This window comes from Pieris brassicae, chromosome 3, assembly GCF_905147105.1.
Source record: "Pieris brassicae chromosome 3, ilPieBrab1.1, whole genome shotgun sequence".
Classification (NCBI taxonomy): Eukaryota; Metazoa; Arthropoda; class Insecta; order Lepidoptera; family Pieridae; genus Pieris; species Pieris brassicae.
In genome coordinates, this window is record NC_059667.1 from 18,485,858 (window position 1) to 18,504,636 (window position 18,779).

At 38.3% G+C, this 18,779-nt stretch overlaps 2 protein-coding genes across 3 annotated transcripts; both read right to left on the reverse strand.

Annotated features, from left to right (window-relative positions):
- Positions 1-1,174: 1,174 nt before the first annotated feature.
- On the reverse strand, positions 1,175-5,911 carry LOC123707749. Of its 2 annotated transcripts, XM_045658076.1 has the most exons (3): positions 3,609-5,911; positions 3,308-3,533; positions 1,175-3,233 (listed from the first exon to the last, which is right to left on the reverse strand). In XM_045658076.1, exons 1-2 carry the CDS (start codon positions 5,157-5,159, stop codon positions 3,483-3,485), a joined length of 1,602 nt encoding a protein of 533 aa, XP_045514032.1. In that variant the 5' UTR covers positions 5,160-5,911; the 3' UTR covers positions 1,175-3,233; positions 3,308-3,482. The 2 variants fall into 2 exon arrangements, with proteins under 2 accessions (XP_045514032.1, XP_045514031.1); XM_045658075.1 differs by having other exon boundaries at positions 3,308-5,911.
- A 4,065-nt stretch (positions 5,912-9,976) lies between these two features.
- LOC123707702 (zinc finger protein 2 homolog) lies at positions 9,977-17,995 on the reverse strand. The gene is made up of 14 exons (XM_045657983.1): positions 17,787-17,995; positions 17,384-17,512; positions 17,037-17,303; positions 16,737-16,898; positions 16,412-16,549; positions 16,126-16,247; positions 15,658-15,732; positions 15,019-15,151; positions 14,095-14,225; positions 12,898-13,054; positions 11,879-11,998; positions 11,294-11,506; positions 10,407-10,581; positions 9,977-10,074 (listed from the first exon to the last, which is right to left on the reverse strand). Exons 1-13 carry the CDS (start codon positions 17,892-17,894, stop codon positions 10,414-10,416), a joined length of 1,923 nt encoding a protein of 640 aa, XP_045513939.1. The 5' UTR covers positions 17,895-17,995; the 3' UTR covers positions 9,977-10,074; positions 10,407-10,413.
- Positions 17,996-18,779: the final 784 nt, after the last annotated feature.

An 18,779-nucleotide genomic window follows, 5' to 3' on the forward strand; every position in this document is an offset into this window, starting at 1 on the left:
CGCATTCCAGGACTACGTGGGTGACTGATTCCTCTGCGCTGAAACAGCCTCTGCACAAGGGGCTGTCTGTTGCGCCTAGGACGAAAAGATGTTTGTTAAGGAGACAATGGCCCGTGATTGTCCCTATGATTGTTTTGAGATTGGTTCTGTTCAGGTTTAGAAGTCGCTTAGTAAGTTGCGGGTTCACAGCCGGCAGAGCTATTTTGGACTGTTTGCAATCTACACTTCGCGACCATCGTTGATTCTGGAGTACAGTGGATCTCTGGCGAATCCAGGTTCGAACTAGCGAGAAGGGCAAGGGGAGAAGCGGATGCGGGCCAGCAGGTATCATACCAGAGCCTCTTCTCGCAAGCTCGTCGGCTGCGTCGTTGCCGAGAGAGCCACTGTGTCCCTTAATCCACTGTAAGGTAACTCTATTTGTTAGAGCTATTGCCTCCAGTGCCTCGTGACACTCCAGTATTAGTTTGCTGTTTGTGTTTTCGTTACCGAGCGCCATCAGCACGGATGCACTGTCCGATATGAGCTTAATGTGAAAGTCGTTGACTCCCATCCGCTGTACGGCTCTGGCTGCTTCGGTTAGAGCGACACATTCACATTGGAAGATTGTGCTTTGTGTGCCCAGAGGTAGGTGTATGTTGATGTTGAGATCAAAGGAGAAAATACCAGCGCCTGAGCCACACCCTGTTTTTGAGCCATCAGTGTATATACGTAGCTCATTCAGGGGCGACTGATCTTGCTCCTCTTCTCTCAGTTGTATAAGATATTTCTTGTTGAATATTAATTGATTTGTGATTCTGTCACATGGCGCAGCTATAAGAGGTTGGTACTCTATTGCCCTGTTGAGAATCACTGTGTGTGAACTATAGTGGTTTTTTCCCCATAGGTCCAATACCATAAGCCTGATGGCCGCAAGTGCCGCCTCCTGCTGTATGTGTAGGTCTAGAGGTAAGATTTGCAGGGCTATCTCCATTGCTGCGGTCGGAGTTGTTCTCATACAACCGCTAGCAGCGGACAAGGCAAGCCTTTGGAAGCGTCCCAGTTTCGTGATCGCCATTTGAAGTTCAGATCTTGGCCACCAAACCAGGGCTCCATAGGCCAGCATTGGCCTGATTATGGCAGTGTATAGCCATAATGTTATTTTAGGCGATAAGCCCCATTTCACGCCTAGCATCTTTTTGCATTGATAGAAGGCGATCGTTGCTTTGCTCAGTTTGTGTTCTAGGTGTTTGTTCCAGAGCAGTTTACTGTCCAGAATCACACCCAGGTACTTTATTTCATTTTTGAGTTTGAGTTGTGTGTTGAAGAGTTTTGGAAGCCTGTGTGGTCCCAGAACCCTCCGGTTTGTAAAGAGTATTAGCTCTGTTTTTGATGGGTTGACAGATAGCTCGTGCTTGATGCACCATCTCTCAATTACTTTGAAAGCCCTTCCCATGAGATCGCATAGGGTACTTTCAAAGCTTCCCGATATCAAGATAGCTATGTCGTCCGCATAACCCACTGTGTAGAGGTTGCCAGCGTTGAGTTCTGTGATGAGCTCGTTAACTACAAGGTTCCACAGTAGCGGCGATAAGACACCACCTTGCGGGCAGCCTCTGCTGACAATGCCCCGTGTCGTGGAATTAACAGTGAACTGTATAGCTCGTTGTTTTAGCATGTTGTTTATCCACTCTATCAGGGTTGATGATACTCCACATGTAACGAGTGCTCTGGTAATGCTCGTGAAGTTTGTTTTGTCAAAAGCGCCTTCGATGTCAATAAATGCACCAAGGGTTGACTGTTTTAACTTCAGGGAGTCGCCAATGCGAGACACAACGTTGTGGAGTGATGAATCCGTTGACTTGCCTGGGCTGTAGGCATGCTGATTTGGGTGCAGGAATTTGGATAGCGATACCTGGCTACGTATTTCCAGATCTCCAAGCCTCTCCATTGTTTTTAACAGGAAAGATGTGAGGCTTATGGGTCTGAAGGATTTTGCCTGGGTATAGTCCTCTCTGCCTGGTTTTGGGATGAATATTATTTTCACTTCCCTCCATTTCAAGGGTATGTAGCGGTGGGCTATACATGCTCGGAAGATTGAGACAAGATAGTCCACCAAAAGGTTTCTACTCCATCTTAGTAGGCCTGGGAAGATGCCATCCAGGCCAGCCGCTTTGAATGGTAGGAAGGAGTTGATTGCCCATGTTACTTTTTCATTTGTGATTATTTTGTGAGCTACATTCCAGTCTGAGTCGGTGGTGGCACTTTCTGAGTAGGGTTGCCATGCTTGGTCGTTGGCAATTATGCAGCCTGGAAAGTGTGTTTCCATCAGTAGTTCACATGTTTCTGCATCGGTTTTTGTAAATGATTTATCAGGTTTTTTAAGACAACCAATTGAGTGATAAGGCTCACTAGAGAGGCATGATTTCACTCTGGTTGCCTGGTTGTTGCTTTCAATGCTGGTGCAGAAGTGTCTCCAGCACTCTTGCTTCCTAGAGCGTAAAAGTTTTTTGAATCGTCTTCTCGCGATTGTGTACTTGTCCCAGTCGGCAGGTAAACGGGTATTTCCTGCTCTATTGAACAGCTTCCTGACCTTCTTTCGGTGTCTCTCCAGTTCGGGGCACCACCAGTTATGTCTACTCCCCCACCTAGGCATGGTAAGGGGACACGACCGTTCAAAGCTGGTCTGGAGTAGGGACGTTAGGTTATTTACATGTTTGTCTATGTCTTGTACATCAATGGTGGTTGGTATTGTTAGTTTGCTTACCTCTGAGTCGATTATATTGTAAAATTTTACTGAATCAGTTCTCCGAGGTATGCGTCGTGGTTGTGGTTTAGGTAGCTCCCCTTTGATTGTAAAGCGGATCCACCTGTGATCTGAGCATGATAGCTCTCTGGAGACATGCCAATCCTGTATGTGATCTGACAGACCAGAGGTCACCATTGTTAGATCGATTATGGTTTGCGAGCGTGCGTTGATAAAGGTTGGTTCAGAGCCGCTGTTTGCTAAGATAAGATTATTGCTAAGAATGAAGTTAAGCATATTCTCACCTCGAGCGTTGGTATTTGCATTACCCCATAGCGTGTGGTGCGCGTTGGAGTCTGCTGCGATTATAAGCTCCAGTTTCTCCCTCTCACAGTAGTCAGCCAGAAGGCCGAGTTCTGGAGTGGGCACGTCCTCGTCACCCGGTAGGTAGGCGGACGCCAGGACGATGTCTGGATGTGCGTCCCTAGGTAACCTAATGGTTGTAAGGTCCCTTGAACACAGTTCGTTAATTAGGTATGCTGGTACATGTTTAGGTATGATAATGCAGGTTCTTGGGTTACTTACTGAGGTATCCAGCAAAAGTTTACCACCGGTGTTACCCAGGCCGCATACCTTGCCATTCCTGATCCACGGCTCCTGGATCGCGGCAATGGTCTTCGGGTTGGTCTCCAGCAGTCTGCGTAGTGAAGCCGACGCTGTTTGGCTGTGCTGGAGGTTGGTCTGGATAAGGTCAGTCCGGTTAGGGGGAGGAGCGCAAACAGCTGTCGCTGAATTCACTCCCCCCTGTCTCCTGAAAGAACTCGTCATCCGAGGTTAGTTGCACCGGTGAGGGTGGTTGTTGAGCTGTCTCCATGGGGACGTTTACCTCGGCAACCGCGGCTATCTCCGTCGTTGACGAGGGCGGCTTTGGCCCCGAGGATCCCGTCCCCGATGTACTGGCAGTAGTTACTGTGGCGGCAGCTACCACTGAGGGTTCATCCTTTTCCAGAATTCGGATATAGATGTTCCCCATCAGATAGTAGATGCGACGTTCGTGAGCCTTGATCTTTGAGATCTCATATTCCGGAACACGAAGGAACAAAGATACGCCTGTCGGGTCCTGTGTTCTACGTTCGTGAGTCAGGGTCCAAGATCTGATGTTTAGGTGGCGGTTTTGCCTGGTGATCAGTTTCCGTAAAGTTTCCGTGCTACCAGTGAACCCTGGAACATGCAGTAAGCACGGCACCTTCTTCGGAATGTCTGACTGAGGCCGTACCACCAGTTTGGTGTCCGGTATCGGATTATTGATGACATCACATGCTCCGGTAAGCCATCCCAGCGTGTAGGTATCCTCGCACCAAGTTTTGAGGACACCATCTGAGAAGTGGGCTCTTCCCCGGAATCTGATGTCGTTGGGTTCAGTTGCTAGGGTAGCTTCAAGATCCGCCATGAGCTCATCTTGGATTTTACCCTCGATTTGTAGGCGGATGTTATCTGCCTGTTCTTGTGTCATGTCTATAAAGGGCTCAGTCATCACGGCAACACAAAGCTCGTTGGCTTTGTAGGATGCTGCCGCTTCCGCGTAACTGGCCGAGGTCCCTGACTCCAGCCGGAGTTTGTTAGGTTTAACCCTTTTACTCTCCCCAGTCGGTGTCACGGTTTCCTCTGGCCGATCGCGTTTCTGGCCCTTTGTTTGTTGTTTGGTTTGGTTTGGGTTTTTGGTTTGGTACCCCCCTCTAGGTCCTTTACCGCACCTAGAGCCAATAGGCTTGAGCGCGGCAGAGGACCCAGTCGGCTTCGGTGCCCTTTTCCCGCGTCCTGCAGTTGTGGTAACCGCGGGGGCAGTTCCAGGGTTCTCAGGTATCCTCTGAGAGCCGGTAATCAGCTGTTGCTGTTCCGTCGCTCTTTTGGCCTTCCTGAGCCGTCGCCTTTTTGAGGAGCTTAGGACCATCCTGGGAGTCGATTCCTGAATCGCTGATTTCAGGGCCGACATGTCCATGGTCGAGGTTTGTGCACTGGACGTGCTCATCGTCGCAGCCTCGGTCTTCCGCATCGATCTTGCTTCGGATGCCCCCCCTATGGACGCAGACATTGCTGTATCATCCTTCGGAGTTGCTATCTTCTGCTCGACCGACGCAGTCAGCCTGGCCGCAACAGTGGACGCATCCTTGTGTGGTGGTGTATGAGATACCATTGGAGTGGGCACGGTTAAGGGTGCATCCCGGTTTGGCGCTTCCTCAGCCGCTGCCCTCTCCTTTGGTGCCTCGGACGCTGCCCTATTGGGTGCATCCGTTTGCGAGATAGGGGCATCAGAGTATCGTGTCACTGGTGACTTGCACCTCAACACGTCCTGCGACGCAACCCTGTTTATGTTAGTTTTAGGCGCATCTGTGGATGCAGCCTTTTGTTGGTTTGTGTGTTTTGTCTCTCTATCCATGTGGTGGTATGAAAAAGATTCACCGTCGGAGCTCTCCACCCGCCACGGAGCCCTCAAGTCGGGGACGTCCCTTGCTCAGCAAGCGACGTCAGAGCTACTCCTTCGGTATAGAGTCAGCGTGTAGAGGGGCAGGCGCGCCCGCACGCCGCAAGAGAGTACGGAGCTGTTCGCATCCCGAGACGATGACGCAAACTCACCCCGAGTCCCGTGCCACGCCGACGCCCCCCCCACCCACACCCCGACTCTCGCTTGGTAGCCCTCTTACGGGATACCACAGCCGGTTGACCGTGGTCAGCTAATCCACGGCCTCCCGTGTGAGGGGAAATCCAGACCAAAGAGGTGTGTTGTGTGCAGCGCACAACTGTACCGGCGCACTACTCCACTCAACCTCCAGGACTCCTTCATCCCCCCGTACGGGTCCCCGCGCACGGCACAAACACGCGGGAGGTCATTTACTGTCCACCGTCCTTTTATTTTGGACGATGAACTCGCAAGGACATGACCTCTACATCCCTGCAAAAGTTCGCTTGGTGGTTTTAGTTACGTCTAATACATAGGGTATTAGACCAAAAACAGGGTTGGCAACCTCGGGAAGGTTAGTCCACCAAACTTGCCTTGGGGATCACAGCGACCTGCGCTACCCCCAAGACCACGCCTCCCTACCCATCAGAAGGATGTGGTAGGGTGGGTTTGCACCTATGCTACCATGCTAAAGCGAGCATGTCGTGCTGGAAACCGTAAAAGCATAGATCCAAACCCAACCCCTGCCGCATCTAGAAATGAGTTGTCTAGAAGTTTAAGGGCAAACATACGCTATCGACTTTTATCACATAATCTTAGAAGCCTGTGTATTTTCTAATACTTTCTAATACACGCGTAGGAATTGTTTGTGTTTGTGAGTTATGTTATTTATTTTCAATTAAAAGCAGAATGTCTAAACTAAATTTACGCACTAGATGGCGCTTTGTGCAATTTTTTTTCTTGGTATTGAAATTTTATTTTCAATACACTGAGCACTTCTTAAATGTAATTTTTACGAAATGTGGTACTAATGTATGTTTGGTGAGATGTACGACAAAATATAATCGTATTTATAGATTACTGTCGAACATTATTTATCAGGCAACTCAAGTCACAATCTCGACTTGAGCACTGCACTTCAAATACGATAAATGATTGGACAACTCTTGGGACTAGCTATGTTTGGGTGATGTTCTGGCGATTAATATGAGTAATTTAATTGACGAACAGTCAAAATGTGCGCAAAAGGATTGCTATTTATATAGAAGTATTTTAAGTTATTATTTTGTTAAATCTATAAAGAATAAATATTAAAAATACATATTTTTGTTTTAATGAAAAGTAGCTGCCCACGCAAATTTCGTTATTATAATATTCTTTTGTGAAGCTACATACCAACATATAGAACATTTTGCTGTGATACCCCATAGAAACTGTTTTAACGAAATAAAAGACCTGAGTACTAAAACTAAACATTTAAAAAGAACCTTCCTCAGATTTCAAGCAATAAATAAGAAACAATACTCGAATTAGTCCGAGTTTTACGCTGAGCAAAATATTTTGCGATTCAATTTTATTTATATAGGATTTGTGTATTTATTAGTATTTTCATACTAACGTCTTTTTGCTTGTAAACAACTGAAACGGATACTTAAAGTTAGTGGCTGACCGAATAATAAGGAACTAAGTTTTAACCTACGACTGGCAATAAAAAGAAGCAGTGAATCCAATGAAGTATCTAATAAAGAAAAGTGAAAGATAAAAGATTTATTAATGTATATATTAAATTATATTGGCCAGAAATCGTCCCAATTTTGCTAATATTAGTATTCCTATTTTAATTACTCTGCACAAGCCAATAACCTTTTTGTTTTAGGTTTTTCAATTAAACAAATGTTCAAAATTCTTTATTTATTTAGCTATTATATAGCTATAATTATATAGCATAGAGTTTAGATTGAGACCATTTTAATAGGCAAATCAAAGACCTGTGACAGGGAAGCTTCGCTCATCTTTAATTAACAATGCTTTAACAAAATACGTTATTTCACAACTAGGGTGATGAAAAAATAATAAACCTAAGTGAATGTGTGCGTGAAATGAACGAAAAATTTTGTGCACCGAGCCAATGGTTTAAAGTCGTTTTACATTTGTGGTATGTAAGATTATGTAAGTTGAGGGGTTTCATTAAACCATTGTATAGAGAGGCTGAGCGATTATTGTATTGACTATGGATGGCAATCCTGGTTAACTCTTATCCCTCCAGTTGCCAGACTACCAGTTGAGGTTTTCGTAAATTTGTTGGTTACGGGCGGTAGTTGGAGATGTCTTCAGGGTCTCCTTTCCTGTGTTTATTAAGGTGGGATATTATTCTTGAGTTAATAGTTTTTTCTAGGATTTTGGATATAGCTGTTAGGTTTGATATTGATCTGTAGTTACTGACTTCCTTTTTATCACCACTTTTGAAAATTGGATGGATGGACTTCTTAAGAATGGTAGGGAAGGCACAACACATATTATATATTGAATAATTACGATATAATAGATGATGCCGGCTTACCTTCCAGAGGTGCATTTCGCATCTCAATTATTGTTTCTTCTTGTTGATTTTCTAATATCCAAATTTGTTCATCTCCTTTTTTTAGGTCTATCTTTTTTTTGAACTCTAAGTTTTGTTCTGCCAAAAATGTAATCGACTACTCTATATTCGAGTTGGTCTCACTAAAGGCAGAATTCATAGGAAATAACTTATTTATCTGTTGGTTTTCTCCTCACGAAGTTGTAAGTAATCTTTTTAATTTCGTCGCTAGGGCTTTTTTCAAACCTTTTGCGTTTTTACTTAGAGGTGACAAAGCTTTGCTCGATTTGTTCTTGAATGGTAAGGTCCCTGACGTAGATTTTTCTAAAATATTTGAGGCATTCATGCTGTTAACTTGATCGTATTACCAAGAGCGCAGGAATTGCAAGGAGGTACCTGGGATTCATTTATGGCCGAGGATGTACCCTTGGTTTACACTGCTTCCTGTAACTTGCTTATGTGCTGGGAGCGACAGTGAAAGTTAAAAATGATAGTTACTTCTACGATGCACTGTTATCCATGATTTATTTTTAGTTAATTTTGAAAAACATTATAAAACTATTTGAATTAAATAAGGGTTATAAAGGGCTAATCTTAGTGAGATCCCAGAGAGAACAGGAATATAGAATAGATGTGTTTGTAAGGAAGCCGTATCAGGTTTCCCCACCTAATTATAATGTATAACCATGTATGATCAGGGCCGCGCCGACTCCCGGCAGCGCCTGTGTGAAACCCATGCAGCGCCTCCTATTTTTACGAATTTTCAAGTTTCAATGTATTTATTATTTGTTAATTTTGACCGAAAGATAAATGTTCTTTAGTTTAATATAATTACTTAAATAATAATTCCTAAAATATGTAAAACGTCCGTTTGTCAACTACTGCATAATTACTTTATTAATGATCTGTTTTTAAAATCAGATTTTTGAATTTTTTTAATAAATATTAATATTTATGTTAATTATTATTATTACAAATATTATATTAACCCAGTCGTGTAATTATTGATTTTGGCAGCGTCGTTTACTATTTAATTTAAACTATGACTAGCGCACGGTATATAAAAAGCGCGGGGATTTAGATCCAGCAATCTTTTTTGATAACCATTATTCCTACCGTGCATATTCGATCCCTTATCATAAGCCTTATCCCCTTCTTAAGTCGTTTATGTCCAAATTAATTTCGTTTAGTGTTATTAGACGTTAATCCAGCGCCAGTTGTAAATGGGTATAATTAGACAGAAAGCTAGCAAATATCTCATATTTCCAACTTTACAGATTTTTATTATCATACTAATTTGCTCTACGTGTGAAACGCCAGGAGTACAATCAAGTATTATAGAAAAACACTTATTAATTCGATATAAATTTAAAATACGTTGATTTTGATTACCGAGTATGAAAATTAATTAAATTTCAATTATATCAAGGTATATTATTGAAAATCATATGACAAAGCGCCTAGCGCGGCGGCCATTCTTTTGATTCGCTACATGGAGTAATTAATGTAAACTGGAACCCAAAGCGTAAAATGATATTTCAAACGTAAATATTATATTATCTTAGGAGAATTGAACAATAAATGCATTATATATTTTGTTATTTACAATGCATTTAAGGGAGCAAACGGGCAGGAGACTCACCTGATATTAAGTGATACCGCCGCCCATGGACACTCACATTGCCCGAGGGCTCACGAGTGCGTTGCCAGCCTTTTAACTCTACAACAAAGAATATTATGGTGTTTTGAAGTGTGACATAAATAATTTCGGTTACGGCGCCCTCATTGTCTTGGCGTCGGTGTGCACCCCACACTTCGCACAAATTGGCGGCGTGGCCCTGTGTATGATGTTAAACTACTATTGTAAGATAATTTTGAATGAGGTCATTATCCTGGTGCATACGATAATTGTGATCCATAATAGCCAATATACAATTATTTTACGGCCCTGGAACTGTACTTCCTGGCTTCAAATTGTGAACACTGAAACGTATCTAAAAGGGCCATTACGCCACATGACGTCTGTACTCTGTCATTTATGTTCGTGTAAATAGCAACTTAACGAAGCATTCTGGATCTAAAAAGGTTTAGTTCTCAATAGTTTAGGTACTCATTCTTAGGTTATTACCTGTATGCTTTCTTTTATATGAAAATTTAATAAAAAATGGACTGTTGGATGGATAGTTTGATATGGATGTTGTTAAATAAAATACATTAATTCACTACGTATATTATATTTATAATAATTTATTAATAGCTATCCGTATAGAGTATTTGAGTATTTCATGTTTGCAGCTCCGAGTTCATCGGTTACATCTGAAAAATAAAATAACGGTACTATTCTTATTAAACAATATATTTTGGAGGTCACCGAAATTTCTTACATCTATGATTATACAATCTAGATAAAATTGTATTTCAACAAATAAATACTATTTTGACGTATGCAATTATTATTACATAAGTTCAAATTTTGAGTACGCTTCGGCAATTGTGGTTAGCTTGTCAAATAGCGTGTTACGCGGCAATAAATATAGAGATCGGAAATGGCTGTCAAGATCTGACATTGACGTTTAGTTGACCAAGCTACAAGCTAGAAATATGTAATAGAATAATCTATTATCAGGTAAAACCTGATATATACTCACATAGTCACTACTGCGCAAGAGCATGACGCCTCATCATACGCTCGCGTTTAGATCGGCTGACGTACAATGGCGGCAGTTTGTGATGTACTGTCCGTATGTGTTGTTGGCATGTGTTGGATTGGCTAAAAGATTTGCCACACAACTCGCATGTGTACGGCTTCTCGCCCGTATGCACCTTAAAAATGAATTATTCGTTTTATTTATTAATACTTTATTGTAATACACACACAATGTTAGGAAAAAAAATATGAGAATGTGCAAGAACAAAACTTTTTATACTTTTGATTTAAGAAATGTAAGTAAGCCTTAATTTAACTTCTATAGTTCCGATGTTGTTGTTTGTTCTGGGTTCCACTTCCAAAAAAATGGTTTGGCTGGAGTGAAGATCTAGGTTTATGAAAGCGCCGAAATTATAAATTTTTGTCACTAGAATGAATTTTATTACGAATATATTTTATTAATGGCAAGTTAAAATAACTAGCGTGTTAAACATACATACACACACATTTTTTGATTTGTTTATTTATAAAAGCTTGCCAACGTTGGGCACACTGATATATTGGTACAAGTAAAAGAAAATACAATATTTAATGTAGTAAAATAATTAAACCAATAAAAAACTGATTCTTAAATATCTTATCAAATAATTTTCTCCAATAACAAGTTCTTTAAGTGCGCTAGCGTGGTTTCGTTTGTTGGCAACTCTTTTTTACAGAAGGGACAGTCTTTGAATATCTCTGAGAAATCACGAAATTATTTTGTATTTTTACGAATATTGGTTTTTGCGAATATGTCATATAGAACAATTCACATTTTTATCCGACTTCAAAAAACCTGACGGATGTTTCCAAGTCAAATTTAAGCGTAATGATTATTAAACAAATTACCAATCCATGTCTCTGTAGCACACTTTTAGCTTTGAATCCCATTCCGCACACCGTACACACGTGCGGACGAGCTTCCGAGTGCGTGCGTCTGTGCGCGTATAAAGAGCTGCGGCTCACACACACTTTGCCACACGTCTCACACTTGCCTCCTCCATTTAGCTCGTTCGGTCCACCAACCGAGTGTTTGGCGATGTGAGCGCTTAGAAGACGTTTCTAGAACATACGGTATATGATATAACACCTAGAACCTGCCTGCAAAATTTTACACAAAACACAGCAGTATTTTTTTTACACCAGTTTAAATTAATATTTTAAAAATCGTTTTAAATCAAGTTGGCTACGATAAAAAACCCCCGTCAAAGCCTAACGCCGAAAGATTAATAAATTTTGGTTTTTCATAATTCTAAGATGAGCTCGATATAGTGTTAGCATCTGGATAAATATTTGAATAAATATATACATATATATATATATATATTTTTGTTATTCACAAGCTAGCATTGTCGGATTTTTGTCAAAACATATAATTAAATATTAACGAATAAAACGTTTTAGGACCAGATTTTTTAATACATTTAAACTCACCGGAAATCCCTTCCCGCAAACATCGCATATAGAATCACATCCCGCGTAGTAATCTTTCTCGGGATGTGCTGTGCGGAAGTGCCAAGAGTAGATGTACGCATTCGCTATCTCCTTGCCACACTAAAAAAATTATATGAATGTATAGTCAAAGTAAAGTAGATCAATGTTGCCCAATGTATTTTTCAATGTGCGGATATTTTTATTTTATTTAAAGTGGCCATTGTTTTGGATGATTTGAGCAGTTGACCTAGTGGCTACATCGTGCGAAGTTCGAGCCCCAGCTGTGCATCAATAGATTTTCATTCTATGTGCGCATTTAACATTCGCTCGAACGGTGAAGGAAAACATCGTGAGGAAACCGGTTTGCCTTAGACCCAAAAAAGTCGACGGCGTGTGTCAGGCACAGAAGTCTGATCACCTACTTGCCTATTCGATTTACAAATGATCATGAAGCAGATACAGAAATCTGGCCCATACCTAAAACGGTTGTAGCGCCAATATTTTATTTATTATTTTTATTGTTTTGGATGAGCTCATAAGGTAATCAATAATGATACACAGAATTATAAAGAGGTGGCAAGTAAGACGTGGCTATATGATACCTTCTTCGTTCTTTGCATCATTGTAGCTGCAAGGACTAAAGTTCTTAATTTTAAAATGTTACGATACAAGACTTTTAATTGTTATAAAACAAAGCAAGTGATGACATTTCACAAATGTTCGACGTCAAATAATTATGTAAGTATGTCTTTATCCCAAAACATACTACGACTGATCACGCACGGAAGGCTGATCTGACTTTAACAAACAAAAATCATCAGAAAACCGCATGCAACCTGACTATTATTACTTAAAAATGTTGGTTAACGAGATCCTCTGTCATAAAATTAACGAAACTACTAAATATCTTGTCTTTGAAGTCACTTAAATGTATGCATAACACTAACACAGTCTTTCACTTTAAATATTTAAAATAATATTGGATTAGATTTGTATATATTTCGTATTATTATACCTACATGTGGACAGTTCATGGGCCACGAGCGCGGGTCGCCATTGTTCTTAGCGGGTGACGTAGAGTAACTCGGCTTTCGTAGACATTCCGGTCTCGCCCGGGTGTGATCCCGGAGCTCCTTCGCCGTCTTGAAGGATTCCCCGCATTCTCGACACCCGTATCTAAGTCAAGGACAAAAATCATTTATTCATATAGGTAACACACATTCATTTGAACTAGTGAATTACTGTTAGTGTACTTTAATATTAAGTGCTAAACAGTGAATGAAAACAATATTGAACACAAGAACAGAGTGTCTTCCCTGTAATAGAGACTATAAGTAGTGTTATTGGACACTTACTTATGATAACAATCCTTTTTAGTAAACAAGGTTAGACTTACTTATTAGTCTTAAGTTAGGCTAGATCTTAATGTTCCATGTCGTAGTAAAGACACATGTATATAAAAAAATATGTAACACAATGTACACTTATGAACGTCAAAAAAAAAATAGATTAAATGCTTCTAATTTTACATTTACTGCCAGTTCTCAAATCAAGGGCGTAGAACGGAAGAGAAGAACTGGCAATAAACACTCCGCCACTCTTTTTAATCGCCAAGTTTTTATTTGTATTACACTACTAACGTTTGTAAGGAGCTACTACCATCACACCATGTTCCACATGACATCAGCAGGAGGCGTGGTGAAATAGGAGCACGCACTTACATTCTCGTGGGAACAACACGCAAATCAATTGAGTTATGCAATACTTTACTGAAACCGCAATCTGAGTTTAATTTCCGGCGAATTCTAGTCCGATAAGACAGAAAGTCAATCACTATAGTTATGGCATATGGTGTGTGGAAACTATTATAATTTTTTATTTTATATAATGAACAAACGTGTCTATGGCACGCCCACAGAGGGCAGACATTGCAGCCCATGGTCATGACCCATTTTCTTCATATTCACCCTCTCTAACTTTGAATAGTTGGTAGGTATCTCTCAGGGAAGACCCCCACTAAGAGACGATTACACAGTTCGTTAGTTCGCAAAAGAAAGTGAATTATTCATTATTGCTTCAGTGATCTAAGAACTTTCGGGTTATGCATTAACCACGAAGGCCGTTAAAACTGATCCCGCACTTACCTTTAAGATGATTAATAAAAAGGAAATATTCTATACATAAATTCCAGTAAAAATAAAAATAATTGTATGTACTTGTTCTCGGCCGTGGCCACGTGTTTCCGTGCCTGGACCAAGTGTCGCTTAAACGCTTCTGGAGACGCGAACTTCACGTCACATAACTCACAAAATGGCGCCTCAGGGTTTTCTTCTATTTCAGTCTTTTCCTGTTCATATTTAATTTGTTTATAAATAATATAATCATTACTAATATACCACTTAGGATAATCTGACTATAAATACGATATTATTTACTAATTTGTGCTTGACACACGTCTTTTTGGTTCTATGGCATGCTTTCCTCACGATGTTTTCCCTCAACATTAGAGTGAAAGTTGGTGCACGGTGCGCGGCCGGGCTTCGACACTACAAGCTCAAGGATAAGATTCGCATGGTCAAGCGGACCTAGGCCTATACGATAGGCTCTTATGTACGATAGAGTACGATAAAGTTTTTGTAGTGAAACTTCTTTATCGGTGTTGGAAATCAAATTACCGTCACATTTTTCGGTTACGCGTCACATTTTTCCATTACGCGCCATCTTTTTCTTATCCCTACTACGGTTGATTCGAAGACATACGAAGCCATTATTCAAAATATATATATAATAACGATAACAATAATAGTAATAATTCGATAACAATTAATTAATACATTAAAGACTTTTGTTAAACTTTATCTAATTTAACTTTATTGAACCAATTTCTATAAAGTTAGAAGAAGATAAAGAAGTTTCACCTCTTTCGTGTGTACACTAGTATACACACACACACATTTTTTTCTTTTTTGGTTTTATTTAGTTCGCCGATATTGACTTATACGTTTTTAAAATGTTGAAATATTTTTCACTAGAAAGGGGTTTTCGTTAATGAATAAGGGTTATATTTAGAGACAAATCTTAACGATAAATATGACCTTATTCTAAACTTAAATTTTATACAAAAGTTAACAATAACTCACGTTTACTTGGGTGTGTCGCAGACTCTTGTGCTGCAACAAGCCCATTTGAGACACGAAGGTGTTTCCACAAACACCGCACACCCAGTCTGACGGGTGCTTCATTCGCAGGTGTGTTATGTACGACATTCGCTGTCTGCAGCAAAAACAAGAACATTTTATATTGTATAAACCAATATCATACAATGAGTTTGTCAAAAATATTAAATGCAATGCATCCGATATGAAAAATCATTGATCGTATTTTTTTATAAAATATTTTATTTACATATAAAACAAGAAACATAAATAATTAGATAATCGGAAAAAAAAGTTGGGAAAATAAAAGAAATACTATTTCTAATTAAAAACTGACGTATTTCAAACCTCTCCATCCATTATTGCTAACTTGCTTATGCATTGCGCACACTTAAGAATGTTGCGATAAAAATTATATTCATTTTCTATCAAATTAGTGTTAAGTTGCTGTAATGCTAGAAAATACGTCAAAATAAATATATAAATTATTACCACTTCAAAAGAAAAAAAATATACATTATTACGCAGATATATTTTTACGCAATATAAAACAATAACGCACTTTTGGTTAAGTGAAGCAAAAGTTAAGAATAAATGTAGCAACAATTTAATGACGGTACTTACCTAAACTTCTCGCCACAATGATCACAATCGTATGTGACGCCTCTGTGCCATAACAAGTGGAGTTTTGCTTGAGAGCTGAAACGAATGATAGGCTTTTAAAATATTTTCCTGTTTCAGTAAAACCTTTCTTATTTATACTTATAAACACAAATTAACGCATTAAAAAGTATTTTTTTAAAGTCCGTTAATGATATGAGTAGTATATAATAATGTTCTTAATATAGAAATTAATATAGATATATATTACATAGCCTTTTAAACAGAAAGACGGTAAAAAAGGAAATATATGAAATTATCTGAATATTGTTGGTAGAGATAGAGCCAAATGTACGAAGATAAAGAGGTAGATGCAAAAATATATAGTTAGTTTTGTATTAATGTATATTATGTAAGTGTAGATACTAGTAAATAGTGTTAAGGAATAAATGAGGATTAATAATTATTATCTAAATATTAGAAGCAACTAACATGCCCTGAGAGATGTATGGACACTGCAAACAGTGATACTTGGTACTGTGGTACTTCACATGTCTGCTGAGAATCACCTTACTGCGGAATCGTAACTTGCAGACGTCGCACTGGACTTCCCCCTTAAATTAAACAAAAACTACTTCTTAATTAAAGTATATAGTAAAGGAATATATATAATGCTTTGCAAACTTGATCAAATTGATTTAACATAAGAAGCCTTCCCTCCCGCATCAATCAATCAATCCCTTAACAACTGTAATAACTAAGATTGAAATAATTTTACCTCATTGTGTTGTTTATTGTGATTCTGCCATGCGCGTGCGTCAATAAAGCCTTTGAAACAGATTTCGCATTTGTAGAATGAGTTCAAATAATTGCTGGACTCCTGACGTCTACGCACCTCTTCATATTGTTCATCTACCTAAAAGAACAATTAATATTAATAATTTAGCTGAATACTAATTAATTTATTTAAATGAATTACAAAATCTTAAAACATAGGATGAATGCAATGCATTTGTGCAGCAGGCAGAAAGCCTAAAATGTTGATATATTAAAATTATTTAATCAAAAATCCCAAATATTTATTAAGAAATTTAGCTACATACTGTTAAATTAACAATGGCAACATGCTTATATAACTCGTCATCTGCAACAGTCTTACTAAATGTGGCAGGAACAGACTTTTTATGGTCTCCTTTCTTAACACCATTATGCTTCCTCACATTCTTTTTCTTTCTTATCCATCTCTGAGCCTTTTGTTGTTTTGGCTGAAAAATTATATTTATTTCAAAACATATAAAAGGAAAATATGCTTCAAAGAGTTATCTTTACAGAAAGGTTTTGTAATATTTATTATCAATGCCTACAGAGAAATTGACTTTTTGAACTTAGTCTAAGAAACATACCTTACGTTTTTTGCCCTTGACTGCAACTTCCTTTTTAACTGGAACTTCAATAACTACATTTTCTTCATTTTTAATTTTGGTCTCTTCGTCACTTGAACATGTCCAATGAAAGTCTATATCATCATTATTATCTACACTAAATTTTTCTTCTGTGCAAGGTATATCTTCTAATAATTCATTGTCTTTTATTTGAATATCATTTCTGCTTAGATTAGAATTTAAAAGTAAGCTTTGCCTATCAATTTTATTTATATGTGTTGATGTTATCTAAAATTTAATTTTATTTTATTGCCATAAATATCTTTAAAATAAAAAATAAACAGTATAATCAATTTCACATTTCTAACCTTTCCACAGTGCTCTAATATATTTTCTAAAACAAATTGGCTGCGAAGACTCTTTTGTCGAAAGCAAAAATACTTTTTTAATAGAGCAGCACACTCAAAACAAGCATATTTTAATAAACCTTTTTGTACCTGGAAATAAAAACAATTGTCTTGTTACACTATTTCAGATTTAGTTAGATTTAGAAGAATTTTATAATACTTGTAAAAAAAAATTTATTTTATTTTTTTTAGCAGTTGTAAATCAACATCAATTGGTAATCATATTAATGCTTTAAGCCTTTCTGGTAGATTTATTTTACAATATGTATGATTTTAAATTATAGGGTAAAAAAATCCAGGCCCTTTAACACCAGGCATCAATAAAAATTTGAAAAAAAGTAAATCAAATTTTATTATAGCTTACAGTTGTTCCTGTCAGTAATTCATAACACATTCCCAAACTTTTTGGGTGCAACACAGAAAATTTTGTATCCATTTTTAAACAAATTCTGCAGGCTTTTACGTTTTCCATTCTGTACCACTAACCATATATTATAAACACTTATAAATAAGAACATATGATCACAAATGTCATTGAAATTTAAACATTATATGAGATATTAATTACTATTATTTAAGACTTTATTTATTTACTATTTTTACAAATACGAAATATCTGAAAATGTTGACTTTGAAAATTGACATTCACAGAAAAAGCATAAAAAGTAACTAAGTATAGGTCTTAAGCTTATAATACGAACAACTACAAATATATATTTCTATATTATATAATAATATATTTTTTAGTATAGAGCCTCAAGCCGACAAGCTTAACTTAATACGACATAGGTACTAAGATTTAGATTTTAGCGGAATCAAGCTCTTTTTAGAGAACTGGTGGGAAATGGTTATCTATAATACTTTAGTATTTCTTCTAAGGATGTCGAGGTCACGTCGCTGTCATGATGTACAAGGCTGCTGCCGTCATGTGTGACTGACATAACAGTGACATCCATATGTGACAATTCAGACGCGCCATCTTTATTGACGAAAGGAAAAAACAAATAATAGTTTATGTGTACTATGTTTTATAGTATTATTTAATTCTAAGTTACAAATATTTCTTGTCGTCGTAATCAAAAAGTAATACTTAAACCGCTGTGGTGTTGTGCTCGCCATGGCTTCACGAAATTTGGATATTGTGCAACGAAGTAAAATTCTGGTGTATCATGAAGAAGGCTTTAATATAAGGCAAATATCGGAAAAGTTGGGAATAACAGTACGTTATTTAATATCCTCACCGTTATTATGACTTAACGATGTAAACATTCACTCTACTTTATATAGACAATACCCTATACTGAAAGTATAATTATAACAATTTTTATTAGACATGTTATAAACAATTCTTGTATTA

Coding starts and splice junctions, on each gene's coding strand:
- LOC123707749 (XM_045658075.1), bottom strand. CDS start 5,159: ATGGATAGAGAGACAAAACACACAAACCAACAAAAGGCTGCATCCACA.
- LOC123707702 (XM_045657983.1), bottom strand. CDS start 17,894: ATGGAAAACGTAAAAGCCTGCAGAATTTGTTTAAAAATGGATACAAAA. Junction 15,733..16,125: donor CCATACATCTCTCAGGGCAT/GTTAGTTGCTTC, acceptor CATTCGTTTCAG/CTCTCAAGCAAAACTCCACT. Junction 13,055..14,094: donor GTGGCCACGGCCGAGAACAA/GTACATACAATT, acceptor TCCTTGACTTAG/ATACGGGTGTCGAGAATGCG.